The sequence below is a fragment of the Pempheris klunzingeri genome, chromosome 24 (assembly GCF_042242105.1).
Source record: "Pempheris klunzingeri isolate RE-2024b chromosome 24, fPemKlu1.hap1, whole genome shotgun sequence".
In the NCBI taxonomy this organism is placed as follows: domain Eukaryota; kingdom Metazoa; phylum Chordata; class Actinopteri; order Acropomatiformes; family Pempheridae; genus Pempheris; species Pempheris klunzingeri.
The window spans coordinates 2,998,857-3,012,158 of record NC_092035.1 but is presented as its reverse complement, the minus strand read 5'-3'; the positions used below and the strand labels follow the sequence as shown (position 1 = coordinate 3,012,158).

Sequence of the window (13,302 nt, the reverse complement as noted above, 5' to 3'; positions counted from 1 at the left end):
TCTGCATCTGTGCCACATATGATGAGATACTGAGTCCACCTGCGCTTTGCTCATCAAAACCTTTAGAAGAGGAAATGTTGGCCGGTCACATTTCCTGCACCCTGAGGGTGGGTTGTGGTTTGGTGCTGGACTGTGCCATTGCATGTGAGGTGGGGGTTGGCAGAGCAATTTCATCAGTCCTGTCAGTTTTTCTGTTCTTCAACTTCCTTATATGAGTGCCGTTTCCTCTTTCACACACTGATGCGGTTCTTCTTCGGGGCACAGCTTCGGATAAGTCTGCTCTGTTTAACTTGACAAAGACGTTTAAATCTGCTGCTTAATAGAAAAAATATGAAAGTAGTCGGTTGGTGGCATTGACTCGTCTTCAGTTTTAAAGAGTGACAGAGCTTGTGCTGGGCTGGTGAGTACAGCAGAAGTTGTATCGTTTACTGAGAAGCGAATGTTCTTCAGGTTCTACAGCATGATCATCGTTGTTTCCCGTGTGTCTCCAGCCTCGATGCAGCGCCTCATGTGTGTGCTTCACATGTTTGTGTGGAAGAGGGTGAAATGGTGTGTGTAGGCGTGACAGCCAAGTGTGGCCATATGCAGTAGTATACACGCCGTGTGTGTGTGTGTGTGTGTGTGTGTGTGTGTGTGATGTCAGGAGACACCAGCACCCTGTCCTGGAGGAGCATGTCTCCCACCAGCCAGTCAGATTCCTCCGATCTGTCTCCCACGGTGAACGTCGCCAGGGACAGCGTCTTCCCGGTGAAGATCATCAAAGTGTGTTTCCTTAGCAACAGCTCCAACCTGGGCAAGAACTTCAAACTGGTCCGCTGTGAGGAGGGATGGACTGTCAGGGTAAACTCTACTGTACTCTACTCTACTGTACTGTTCTTTACTCTACTCAACACTGTACTCTACTTCTACTTTAATGAACCCACAGCTTTACTTAACAACCCTTTCACCTCACTGCACTGTACTCTATTGAACTCCACTATTCTGCACTGTGATTTACTTCACTTCACTGGACTATACACTATTGTACTTCTATACTCCAAGTCACTGTACTTTACTGCAGCGCTGTAGTCTAGGCCACTCCATCACACCTTACTGTACTCAGCTAAACAGCTTTCTACGTAGCTGCACTGTTCTTCAGTGTACTCCCTCGTACCCTTTATATTATTTCCTGTACAACTACCACACTGCGCTCCTCTGTACTCTACTGTACTCCACAGTGACGTTCTCTACTTTACTGGGTTCTCATGTGTTCAGCTGCTACACACTCCACAGCATTGTGCTGTTCTTGTCTGTACAACACTGAACTCAGCTATTCTTTATTCAAATGTACTCCTCTGTTCTCATCTTTACTATACTCCACTGTATTTTACTATACTTCACTGTATTCTACTATACTTCACTGTATTTTACTATACTTCACTATATTCTACTATACTTCACTGTATTTTACTATACTTCACTATATTCTACTATACTTCACTGTATTTTACTATACTCCACTGTATTTTACTATACTTCACTGTATTTTACTATACTCCACTGTATTTTACTATACTTCACTGTATTTTATTAACAACAAACAACCATAATGATAACAGCAATATAGTTGCTGTTATCATTATGACAACAGGAATATGACAATAATGAGCAATGTGATAACAATGAATAACATTACACTACTAAGATTAGTAAAAAGCCAGAATCCAGGAGACATGACTGTATGACTACTTCTATCCCAGAATATCATAAACGTGGTTCTGTCCAGTGGCTGCGTGGGTCCCGACATAAAATTCAGCCTCTGCTACGGCCTCCTCCTGAAACACCTCAAGTCGTCAGAGATACACTGGCTGCACCCGGACCTGACGGTGTCCGAGATCACCCAGCGCTACGAACAGCAGCACCTCGAGGCTGAGTGGAGGCCAGTACCTCAGTGCTAACATGGCGCAGCGTATCTTCTAAAGGAAAAGGCAGACTTGAAAAATCTAACTGTGATGTTTGTTTGTCCAGATATGATTTGAGGATCAGATACATCCCATCAGACTTCATGGAGAAATTCACAGATGACAGAACCACGATGCTCTACTTTTACCAGCAGGTTAGTGCTTAACATGATCTATTTTTGTATGCTTACCGTTAGTGAGGTCATTTTACTGCCTCTTCCTGTTACAGGATCAGGACTAGTTTTAGTCTGTGTTTTGTACAGGTTAGAAGTGACTACATGCTGCAGTACGCCTCAAAAGTGAGCGATGGAATGGCTCTACAGCTCGGCTGCCTGGAAATCAGGTAAGAAGAGTGTCCTCCTGTCAGCATCTAAGAAAACAGGCCAACAAGTTAGTTAGAAATTCAAAAAACTTAATTGTGCCCATTTATCATTCTGAAATTCATCATGCAGGAGATTCTACAAAGACATGAATCCAAACGGGCTGGAGAAAAAGTCCAACTTTGAGCTGTTAGAGTAAGTCAAGAGGGATTGTTGCACGTGTGCATCATTCTCCTCCTCTCTGCAAATATCTCTTATAAGATATCGCATTTCTGTTTCGAGCAAACCTTCGATCATCTTGTGAATTCTGCGTTCTGACCTCTACTAGGAAGGATGTGGGGCTGGACTTGTTCTTTCCCAGGGAGCTGATCAGCAGCATGAAGGTAGATTGCTGAAACTACTCATCACGTCGAAGCTCCAAAACACAATGAAATTCCACAAATCTTAATGTCCGACGGCCGCTCTTCGTCTGTGTCAGCCCAAGCAGTTTCGTCGGCTGGTCCAGCAGACCTTCCAGGGCTACTCCACTCTGAGGCAGGACCAGTGCATGACCAGGTTCTTCACCACTTTGGCTCAATGCTACAGCTACACACAGGAGAGCTTCGCCTGCCAGCTAGTGGTGAGAGTTTGTGAAAGACAGCTCACGTTTCAAGCTACATGTTGTGTCTTTTAAGCATTTAGCGTTTGTGTGGATGTCCTGTCTCTGTAGCATGGCTGGAGGCTGACAATAGACCTGGTCATCGGGCCCGAAGGCGTCAGCCAGCAAACTGAGAACTCAACGGTGAGCTTGCACTTTGTTCTAAATCATTTACTCAGAGGCTATTTGTAATATTCATTCAAAATACAAGACGACAGTGAAAGAAAGTGCTGATTTTTAGTAGAACATTTGTGGAAATATGTAAATGCTCATAAATATATATGTATAATATGAAAATAATCACCTGTCTCGTTTGCAGCCCATCTGTTTGGCCACGTTCTCTCAGGTGCGCAGCATCTCCTGCTCTGCAGAGAGTGACGGTCAGGCTCTGCTCACTGTACACACAGAGGGAGCCAAACAGGTAACACCCTAAAGGAACAGTCCCACATTTTGGGGAAACTCGCTGAAAGTGAGATGAGATGATTGGTCCCACTTTGGTGCCTGTGTGGTGATGTGAATCTACAGCGACAAGCATTTGTTAGAAAAAAAACAGCATGTATAAATCACAAGCTGTGGTTTTTAGGGGAGATAAGGGCTGGACGTACTTCTTGGAGAGATGCAGTGACATCCTGGAGTCTTTGTCGGGACACTTATGTATGTACACATGTAAATGTGCTCTGGCCTCTGAGTCCATTTCGAATATCTTTCTTCCTTCACGCCTCCAGCCGCTGTCAGTGAACACCTCTTCCCTGGCTGTGGCAGAAAACATGGCCGACCTGATCGACGGCTACTGTCGGCTGGAAGGCAGCTCAGAGAGCTCGCTCATTATCCGGCCCAGCAGAGGTACACTTCACCCAGCCTGAAATAAAAACGCTACTCTGAAATGTCAAGCTAAAGCTCTCATTTACCATGAAATTATGCACACGGTTTAATTAATATGATTAAATTGTTCTTTAATCCAACAGTTTGTTATCATATTGCTTTTCTAAACCTCTGAGATAAATCATGTTAGACTGACAACTACAGCTGAACCCAATATCTGCTTCATCCAGGGAGAGACACAAGACAGAAACTGCCTGACATCCCAAAACAGTGAGTGTGATGAATCATGTCGGACTGGGATGTCTCTTAAACGTCGTTAAAGTGGACAGTGTGCTTTTCCCCACTGTGGTGTAGTCGGTGGAACTGTGTGGGTGTTCTGGCGGGTGACTTTTCATGTTCTGGTCTTTTCTTTTTTTTTTCTTATTCGTGTCTCTCTGCTGGAACAAAAAGTCACAGATGCACAAGCATTGCTGCTCAAATAGATTTAGATTTAATTGGTGGCTGTAATGTTATTGACTGCTTCCTTTAGAGGAATAAACTGAACTAAAATGTCTCTCTGTCGTCTAGTGGAGGTCCTGATGGTCCTGATAGATGTTTGAGTAAGTCTAATAGCTGTGATTCTTCAGAAGCTTCTTCAGTTTGGTTGTGCCTAACGCAGAAGCGGTTATTTTAACATGTTTCCTTAATTTTAGGTTCGGATATTTACGCTGAGATTCCAGAGGACACAGTCGACTCTAGTGGTGAGTGTTTTAATGATATTTACTTGTATTGCATTGCTATCAATGCCCCAAAATCAGGCAGTCAGCGTGCAAATGTCACTCTTTATGGTATTTTGACTGTAAACTGAAGGGATAACAGAAAAAAAACTAACTAAATCATGTCCTTCACGCTGCTGCCTTCCTCTCTGAAACACAAATAACATGTTCAGGACAAAAAAATCATTACAACAAACTCAGAAAAGTTGGAATCTTTAAAACGAACGGCGATGGAAAGTCGAAACGTTCAAAATGACCCAACCAACACATTCAAGAAACACGTAGAAACGCTTTAAGTGGTACTGCTACTAAAAGCAGTGAGCAGCTAATATTATTGAACCCACTAAACCTGCAGTAGGTTAACCCTTATGCAGAAATACTGAAAATGACTCACACTCATGATGCAGAGGATAAAACCCTGTCCTGCCAATCACTCCTACGGTGGCTAGCTACCCTCTAAAAGGAGTGGGAGGCATCTTCTTCCTTCTGTTGGTTTAGATTTCCACATGTCTGGACTCTCTCTTCCCTAAAATACACGCACAAGCTTTAACCTAACAGACTTGTACAGCTACGTTTATATCTGGTAATTTAAGTACTTCCTGGTCCCGGTCCTGGTCCCTGAATGCAGCACAGACAGGTCAAAATATGTTAGAAATATATTATCTATGTATTAAACTGGTGTTTTATGAATCTTTGCCCCTGTTTCTTATTGTTTGTGTGTTCAGAGAAGTACAGAATCTCCAGAGATGACGTTGTCGTGGGTCGGATCCTGGGTGAAGGATTCTTCGGAGAGGTTCACAATGGAGTTTACAAAAGCCTGGTGAGTATGATCACGACCCAAACATCCCACTGAGGATCATAAGGAAATCTATTGGTCACCTGAAAGTAATCTATGCTTGTGTGTGTTTGTAGGCAGGTGAGAGGATCTGTGTGGCCATCAAAACATGTAAGGACTGTTCAGCTGACGTGAAGGAGAAGTTTCTCAGTGAAGCTAGTGAGTATGTGGCTGTCGCAGTGATGGTTTCCTCTAAAAACTCGTGCACTTTCACACTGAAGTCACACATTCAGCTCGTGTGTGGTTTGTGATGTGACGTAAAGTAGAAGGAAGCTGTTTAAGTTAAAGTAAAGTTAAATGTCATGACAGAAGAGCAGAGAGTGCGAGTATGGAACATTTCTGGGTTTTTGCATCGACTTCCTGTTGCCTGGTTGTGGTTGTGTGAAGGTGGAGGCAGAGCAAACCTCAGGGGGAGAGAAGAGACCTTTGATTTGTGCTCATGAGCTGACTCAACATGTAGCTTTAAAAAAAACAACTAACTAACTACATTTCCTGGTGATCTTGCAGATGTTTGCTCTTTAACAAGACACACGGTAACAATAAGTCTCTCAAATCAATCAATAGCTCATTTTTGTAGATTTGCACTATATTTTATTCTTGTACATTTTTTAATTTTGTATTTTTTGTGTATTTTTGAATGCTGTTCCTGCTGAATGTAAACCCAATATTCACTTTCTTATTACCTCCGGTTTGGTCTCCACCATCTGACAAAAATATTACTCTCCTTACTTGCTAAACGCTCCACCGTGTTTGTTTGAGTTTATGAGTTTATTTATGGCTTTTTAATTGAAAACGAAGCGAAACAGTAAAGTTGTGGGCATAAAACCAAATCTTTAATCGTGGAAAGTGTGGGGGGGCTCTTCCTCTCGCAGGCTTGATGAAAAATTTGGACCACCCCCACATTGTGCGTCTGATCGGAGTGATCGAGACCGATCCCGTCTGGATCGTCATGGAGCTCTACGAACTCGGAGAGGTTTGTGTTTTTTTTTTTTGTGGGTTTGAACGGCTGATTTTGCGTTTGAGTAAGTAGAAGTAAAAAGTGGCTGTTTTTGTTTCCTCAACAGCTGGGCAAATATCTGGTGAAGGAGCAGGACATCCTGACTGCTGCGACGTTAATTCTATACTGTCTACAAATCTGCAAAGCCTTGGCTTACCTGGAGGGATTCAATATGGTGCACAGGTAACATGGCCTCAAGTAGCTTCACTCTAACATACATTTGGTTGGTCGTGCTGTCACACTTGCATCGCTTTGCTGAAACAGGATGTGTCTATTTTCTGAAACTATTCATGTAAACCCTTATTACTTGATCTAATTATGTGATAGTTTGGTGTGAACCGTTGCTGAACTCACGTTTCGCTTCCTGTCCGTTGTCTCTTGTAGAGATATAGCGGTGAGAAACGTCTTGGTGGCAACTCCTGAGTGTGTCAAGCTTGGTGACTTCGGCTTGTCTCGCTATGTTGAAGAACAAGAGTATTATAAAGGTACACACACACACACACATGCACACACATGCACACACACTTCCACACAGATGTCTGTGGTCAACATTTCAGTGAGTCGAGGAAACTGTATTAAAGTTCCTCTCTTCTTCAGTGGTCCTTCCTCTTCTTCTGCGGTCACATTGTTTCACTTTTTGTTACAGTAAACATACGTACATGTCCAGTCTATATAATATATAATATATATATATATATATATATATATATATATATATATACACATACATATTTTCCTCTTTGTGCAGCCTCAATTTGCAGATTACCGATCAAATGGATGGCACCTGAGTCGATCAACTTCAGACGCTTCACCGCAGCTAGTGATGTCTGGATGTTTGGTGAGAAACACGCTCAACTGCATACTTGTGTATCATCATATTTTATATATATATATATATATATATATATTATTGTATTGTCATTATGTGTTAAACCAGGCGTGTGTGTGTGGGAGATCTTCTCCATGGCCAAACAGCCGTTCTCCTGGCTGGAGAACGGGCAGGTGATCAACCAGCTGGAGTTAGGATTTCGACTCCCCAAACCGCATCTCTGCCCGCCCACCATCTACTCCATGCTCACCCGCTGCTGGGACTACGAGCCGCACGGCCGGCCCAGCTTCAGCCAGCTCGTCTGCTTGCTGAGGTACACACCACATGGAATCAATGCATGAGCTGATTATCATTTGAGACTAGGACACCCGAAGGCACTCTAACTGACGCCTGCATTCGTGTGTTTGGTAGCGACGTCCACAGGATGGAGTTGGAGCAGGAGGTGACTGTGAGGCGAGAAAGATCACGCTCCATCCCGTCAGTATTTGACCCTAACCAGGCAGAGGCTCCTCCCAAGGTACCACTACATGGTCACCAGATCCTTAATGAATGGGAAAAATCTGCTAATCATCTCTAAATAGTAGAGAGCCAACATCATAAGTTAATTTCATTCAGAACTTGTTATAATGAAATGATGGTTGGTTTTTATTTTAAGGTCTACATTGTCATTTGCACCCACTTATTTTCTGGCACTTTTATGGCAGTTAAAGGGAATCCAATTAAAGAATAACGAATGACAAGTGGCTAAAAGCTCATGGCGATGTGATCATCAGAGCCCTAATTGCATGTTCTCTCTTTCTGTCTCTCACCAGCCATCCAGAATACAAGGCAACACCCTTCCTCGGGCCACACACACACAGGTGTGAATACAAACACTTCTCAGGTTATCATAATTCATGCATGAAAGGGTTAATGTCAATATATTGCACATACAATGGCTGAAACTACCAAATGACATCAAATGCAAGAAGGAAGTTTGTTGTTGAGTCACGTTCTGCAATGACAGCTGCTGCTCAGCTCTTTAGGCCACAGTGAAGGAACCAGATGAGTCAGCAGATGACTGGATCATACAAACAAGTTGAACTGTCTCATCTGTAGCAGTGTGGAAATAGTTAAATATGACGCGCGTGTGTGTGTGTGTGTGTGTGTGTGTGTGTGTGTGTGTGTGTGTGTAGGGCACAGGCAGGCCGGTTTGGGAGAAAGAGAGAGAGCAAGTGGAGGACACTCTGCAAAGACAAAGAAGAGAGATGCTGATGGACAGACAGTGGCTGGAGCAGGAGGAGAGACAGCTGGTGAGAGAGACAGTCCGGGTCATGAGGTCGCACTGCTTGGCGAAGCATAGCACAGGAAGTAGTCTGTCGCCTCGACGGCGTGACGAAACGATGGAAGAGGCAGAGTGGCTTGTCTTCTCTTACACTCGTTTGCTTCTGTTTTTCTGCAGGATCCCACCGTGCGAGTGGAATCACACGTCAAGGTGCAACATCTTGATTTTACTTTCTCTGATGCAAACATCTGATGTATATTAAAGCTGCAGTACGCACTTTTTGACCACTTGGAGGCAGAAACACACCTGTTAACGTACACACAAGCATTTTGGGTTGTCTCTTGGTCCGCCAACTCCAAGTCATTTACAGCATTTAACGCGCTCTGCAGCCCTGTTATGCTACAGAAGCTACTGACACACGACTGATTCTCCCAGTTCTCTACGCAGTCGCAGTAAAGAATGAAAAAAGACGGAGAACTAAACCAATTCTGCATCTCCAATTAATGCGTAGAGCAATAATCTGACCTCTCAAACCTACTAAAAACGATAAATTCACATCCTCTTCCTTCTGTTGTTTTGCAGCCTCCTGAAAAAAACCCAGGAAATGGTGAGTCCAGACTTGAAACAAAGCAGCCGGCAGCTCTGATGTGACGTTATTTCTACCAGATATCGTATACAGAATGTACAAAATAGTGTTGTGTTCACATTAGAACTCTAGTATGTCCTATGTATGTGCAGAAAACAACAACATGAGCTTTTTCTGTCTCTGTCAGGTCCTCCAGAGAAGCCCCCAATGCCTCCCACACTCACACAGGTATGAAAAAGTCACCCTCTAGTATACATTTGGTGGAAAGAGACATGAAAGGTGTAATTATGACATCAGAAGTTGAAATATTTTCCACATCTGACAATTTTGGTCATTTAAAAGTAAGTGTTGTGCTGTCGCAGCCTCGGCCCACGGCTGAGCTGGACCGAACCGGTGATCAGGTTTACACAGGCGTCATGGCGATGGTGAAACAAGTGGTCCAGCTGAAGAATGACGTCAACGCGCTGCCCGCGTCCGAGTATCCCAACGCTGTTAAAGTAGGTCCACCACTCCTGGTTTCCGTGTGCATCCAGACGGCAGACATCCTGTCACGCCTACATTAACGACACCGCTCTTCCCTCCCCGCCCTCCTCCAGGTGGTGGGTATCACTCTCCGCAGCCTGATTCAAAGTGTTGACGAGATCCTTCCCTCTCTGCACAGCTCGGTCACAACAGAGGTAGGCCTCACCTCGTCTCTCTCGATCAGCGTCTTGCATGAAGCTTGAAATTTCACCAAAACTGTCTCTCCTCTCCGTCACAGATCGAGGGCACTAAGAAACTTCTGAACAAGGATTTGGGAGAGCTGATCAATAAGATGCGACTGGCCCAGCAGAACTCCATCACGTCGCTGAAGGAGGAATGTCAGCGGCAGATGCTGGCGGCCGCTCACACTCTGGCGCTGGACTCCAAAAACCTGCTGGATGCTGTGGACCAGGCTCGAGTCAGGGCCAACCTGGCAAAACCCAGACCTGCCTCACAGGACGCAGAGGATTCTGGGGAATGAAGTACCCTGTTGACCGAATGGAAAACTCTGTTCCCGCCCTCAGTGCTATTGACAGATTGCATATTTGTATTTTCTCTCAGTATAATGAATAAATCAAACTATCACAGTGTATAGGGCAGCACGGTGGTTCAGTGGGGACCAGTCCAGGGTTTACCCCGCCTCTCTTCCAGTGTCAGCTGGGATTGGCTCCACCGCCCTCCTCCACGACCCTTAAGGATCAGCGGTACAGACAATGGATGGATAGGTCACAGTGTATAAATGCAATAAAGTTTATAATGTTTTTCTGTCCTTGTTTCTGTCCTTTTGTGTCATCAGACGACTCGATCACGGCTGGAAATTCGAGGTCCCTCGCTGCGAACTTAACCGCACGCTCTGTTAGATTTCCTTGATGTTCGCGCTCAGACATAACGGGGAAAAGACATGCCAACTAGTGTAACGGTGTAAGTGCCAGGCAACGGCAGCTTCCTGGTTCTGCTTCATTTCCTTTACTGTGAGTCTGAGAAAGTGTGAAAAGATAAAGGATGAATGCCAGAATTTTCCTGCCCCACCCTGCAAGTTATGATATCTGATCGAATTTTTCAATAATAATCATAATCGCAAGTTTGGTCCCAAGTGAAGCTGAACTTACCAGAATGGTAAAGGAGAAGGGGAAACAGGAACTCTGTGAGATCCAAGTTGTAAGGAGACAACATTTTTAATTTTAACTCTCTAAATTTTAATTTTAGCCTCAGTAGCATCAGTACAAATTTATACTTGAAGGTGTGTTTTTAACTTCTGTTAACTGAGGATAGGATAAATGTGTAGTTCATACATTACTAGAATGAACTATTTAAATCACAGCCTATCCAGGCTACAGAGGTTTACCTTTAAAAGGCGGTTCTTCAGGTCAGGGCACTGAGCAGCCTGAGCCTCTCTGCTCCCAAAGGAGACTGTGGAGAACATCTGTCAAGATCTGCTCACCGGGTGAGGACTTTACTCTGTACTGTAATGCCAGACTATTCCCAAACCACAGACATTTAAAGGGTTTTAGTCAAGTACAAGTCAAGTGCATGATATCGCAATCCTACACGTTAACTGCAGCTTTTGATTGTTTAAAAGGTTTTGCATGAAATAGCTTAAAACCTTGCCAGGTGCCACTCCTGCATCGATCATATTACACACTCAGGTTGCCCGGACTAACTTGTTTAAACTCATAAACAGACTTGTTCAAACTAATAGCCTGGGATGCCACACCTCTTAAAGTCATTTATGTCTTGCTGACTGAGGGGAAAGTTGTGACAAGTGCTATTCAATAAAACGTACGCAGCTTGATGATGAAGAAGAAGAAGCTGATCCTGGACGTGGACACAGGGGTGGATGACGCTCAGGCCATCATGGTGGCCCTCGCGGACCCTGACGCAGAGGTTTTGGCGATCACCTGCTGCCACGGCAACACAACCCTCGAGAACGTTCTCAGAAACACACTGCGAGTCCTGAAAATCTGCAACAGGCTGGATGTAAGTTGAGAGTAACTAAGGGCTCAGTGTTTGCTTCTCACCTACATAAGCCTTGCATGTCATACCCTACAGATCCCAGTGTATCGCGGCTGCCCAACGCCCCTGCTGGCCCGTAAGCAACGTGCTGGAGATCTCCATGGGAAGGACGGGCTGGGTGACGTCCCAGATCCAGATGCTCCGGGCCTGGAGCTGCTGCAGAAGAGGAAAGCTGTGCAGGCTATTGTCAGGATGGTGAAAGAGAACCCCGGAGAGGTGAGACAAATCAGGAGATATTCACTGGATCGTTGAACATTTGCTCCTGAGAGCCAGTTGAGCTCAAAATGTGCTGTCTACAGGTGACTCTAGTAGCCATGGCACCTCTCACCAACCTGGCTGTCGCAGTCCAACTGGACCCCTCCCTCCCTAAGAAACTGAAGGCTCTCTACATCACGGGTGGACACACTGAATGTACATCATCTGTCATTCATTTTGAGACATTCATTCGTTCTATTGCATGTTTGAATTCTTCTCCTGTGCATTCGTGTGTGTGTGTGTGTAGTCGGCGGGAAGGCCGCAGCATGTGGACGCTTCGGCTTCGCGGCCGACCCAGAGGCTGCATACGTTGTGTTAGACCGCTACACCTGTCCCACCTACATCACCTCCCAGGAGTTCAGCTGCAGGAACAGCCTGCCGTGGGTGGGCACCCTTCATGTTCATTCCACGCTTTAGATATAGTCACAGGCAACTGTGGAAAGAGTGGAAAGTGCACAGTGAGCGATCTTAGTTTTCCTCCCTCAGTCCTTCTGTGAGCAGTGGCTGGCCCAGGACACTGAGAAGGCTGCCTTCATGAAAAAGATCACATGCCTTTCGATGACGGTAAGAGCGTGCACGCCATAAGGTTAAGTTAAGCAGAGTATTGTGTTGTAGGTGTTACCCAAATGTTTTGAGAGATGCTACACCATTTAGAATTATGTTCACAAGCCTCTCCTTCCTCAGAGTGCCCCTGAATAAATGCCCCAGCACTCCAAAACTCTAATTTATTACGACTAAAATCATCCAAAAGTGAAGATATTAAAGTAAATAACAAACAGAAAACACAGCAACAGATTTGTTGTGTCGCCTCCACAGAGCGCTCGGTCAGCAGACCACCAAACGGGTGTCACAGCTGAAAATGGGTTTCACTCCTGTGACACCTGCACCGTGGCTGCTGCCATCGACGACACGTTCGTAACGGAGAGCGACGAGGTGAGCAACCGCCGTTTCTATCAACACACTTCAGTATAAATCGCCGTCCAGCAACTTGTCGCGTTCCTCCTCCAGGCTGCTGTTACGGTGGAGCTGGTGGGGACCTACACCCGAGGCGCGATGGTGCTGGACTACGAGGAGCAGCTGGGGAAGAAACACAAGGCCGTCATCGTGAAGAAAGCTGACTTGGAGAAGCTGAAGCAAATGTTCATGAATTCGCTGAAGTAGAATCATTACTGCATCGAGCAAAAGGCTCAAATTGATTTTAAAAAGAAGCTTTTGTTATGAAAAAAGCAACAAATGTCTTCAGGGATAGAGGGATATAAAATATAAATACAGTGAGAATTACCATATTGGCACTTATCTGACTTGCATCTTCAAATAAAGAATACAAAATTTGTGCTGGGGTGTTTTTTTGTTTTTACTTTTCATGGACATTCATTATTTTATGATGAACACATTCATTGTGTGTTAAATGGCAAACAGCAAAAGGCACATTGTTATCAAGTTAAAGTTCAAATTACCACTGATTTAGAAGTCAAGAGACACCAATTAAAGTAAAGTACATTTCCAGCACATTACTGAGGCTTTTAA

General features: G+C 44.6%; 2 protein-coding genes across 3 annotated transcripts; both read left to right on the top strand.

The window, feature by feature from the left end:
* The first annotated feature begins 379 nt into the window (after window positions 1-379).
* Window positions 380-10,272, top strand: LOC139223753 (protein-tyrosine kinase 2-beta-like). 2 transcript variants are annotated; one of them, XM_070855742.1, is made up of 30 exons: window positions 380-400; window positions 492-840; window positions 1,740-1,918; window positions 2,008-2,095; window positions 2,204-2,283; window positions 2,393-2,455; window positions 2,589-2,643; window positions 2,739-2,879; window positions 2,970-3,041; window positions 3,217-3,318; window positions 3,623-3,740; window positions 3,950-3,989; window positions 4,287-4,318; window positions 4,412-4,459; window positions 5,200-5,294; window positions 5,387-5,468; window positions 6,182-6,282; window positions 6,374-6,489; window positions 6,691-6,791; window positions 7,055-7,144; window positions 7,244-7,448; window positions 7,547-7,652; window positions 7,948-7,995; window positions 8,311-8,427; window positions 8,577-8,609; window positions 8,982-9,006; window positions 9,173-9,213; window positions 9,348-9,482; window positions 9,582-9,662; window positions 9,746-10,272. In XM_070855742.1, exons 2-30 carry the CDS (start codon window positions 637-639, stop codon window positions 9,986-9,988), a joined length of 2,841 nt encoding a protein of 946 aa, XP_070711843.1. In that variant the 5' UTR covers window positions 380-400; window positions 492-636; the 3' UTR covers window positions 9,989-10,272. The 2 variants fall into 2 exon arrangements, with proteins under 2 accessions (XP_070711843.1, XP_070711842.1); XM_070855741.1 differs by lacking the exon at window positions 380-400 and having other exon boundaries at window positions 644-840.
* A 628-nt stretch (window positions 10,273-10,900) lies between these two features.
* LOC139223808 (inosine-uridine preferring nucleoside hydrolase-like) lies at window positions 10,901-13,035 on the top strand. Its single transcript, XM_070855808.1, has 8 exons — window positions 10,901-10,951; window positions 11,295-11,484; window positions 11,557-11,736; window positions 11,820-11,931; window positions 12,023-12,159; window positions 12,262-12,339; window positions 12,592-12,708; window positions 12,784-13,035. The coding sequence occupies exons 2-8, from the start codon at window positions 11,299-11,301 to the stop codon at window positions 12,934-12,936; spliced, it is 963 nt and encodes a 320-aa protein (XP_070711909.1). The 5' UTR covers window positions 10,901-10,951; window positions 11,295-11,298; the 3' UTR covers window positions 12,937-13,035.
* Window positions 13,036-13,302: the final 267 nt, after the last annotated feature.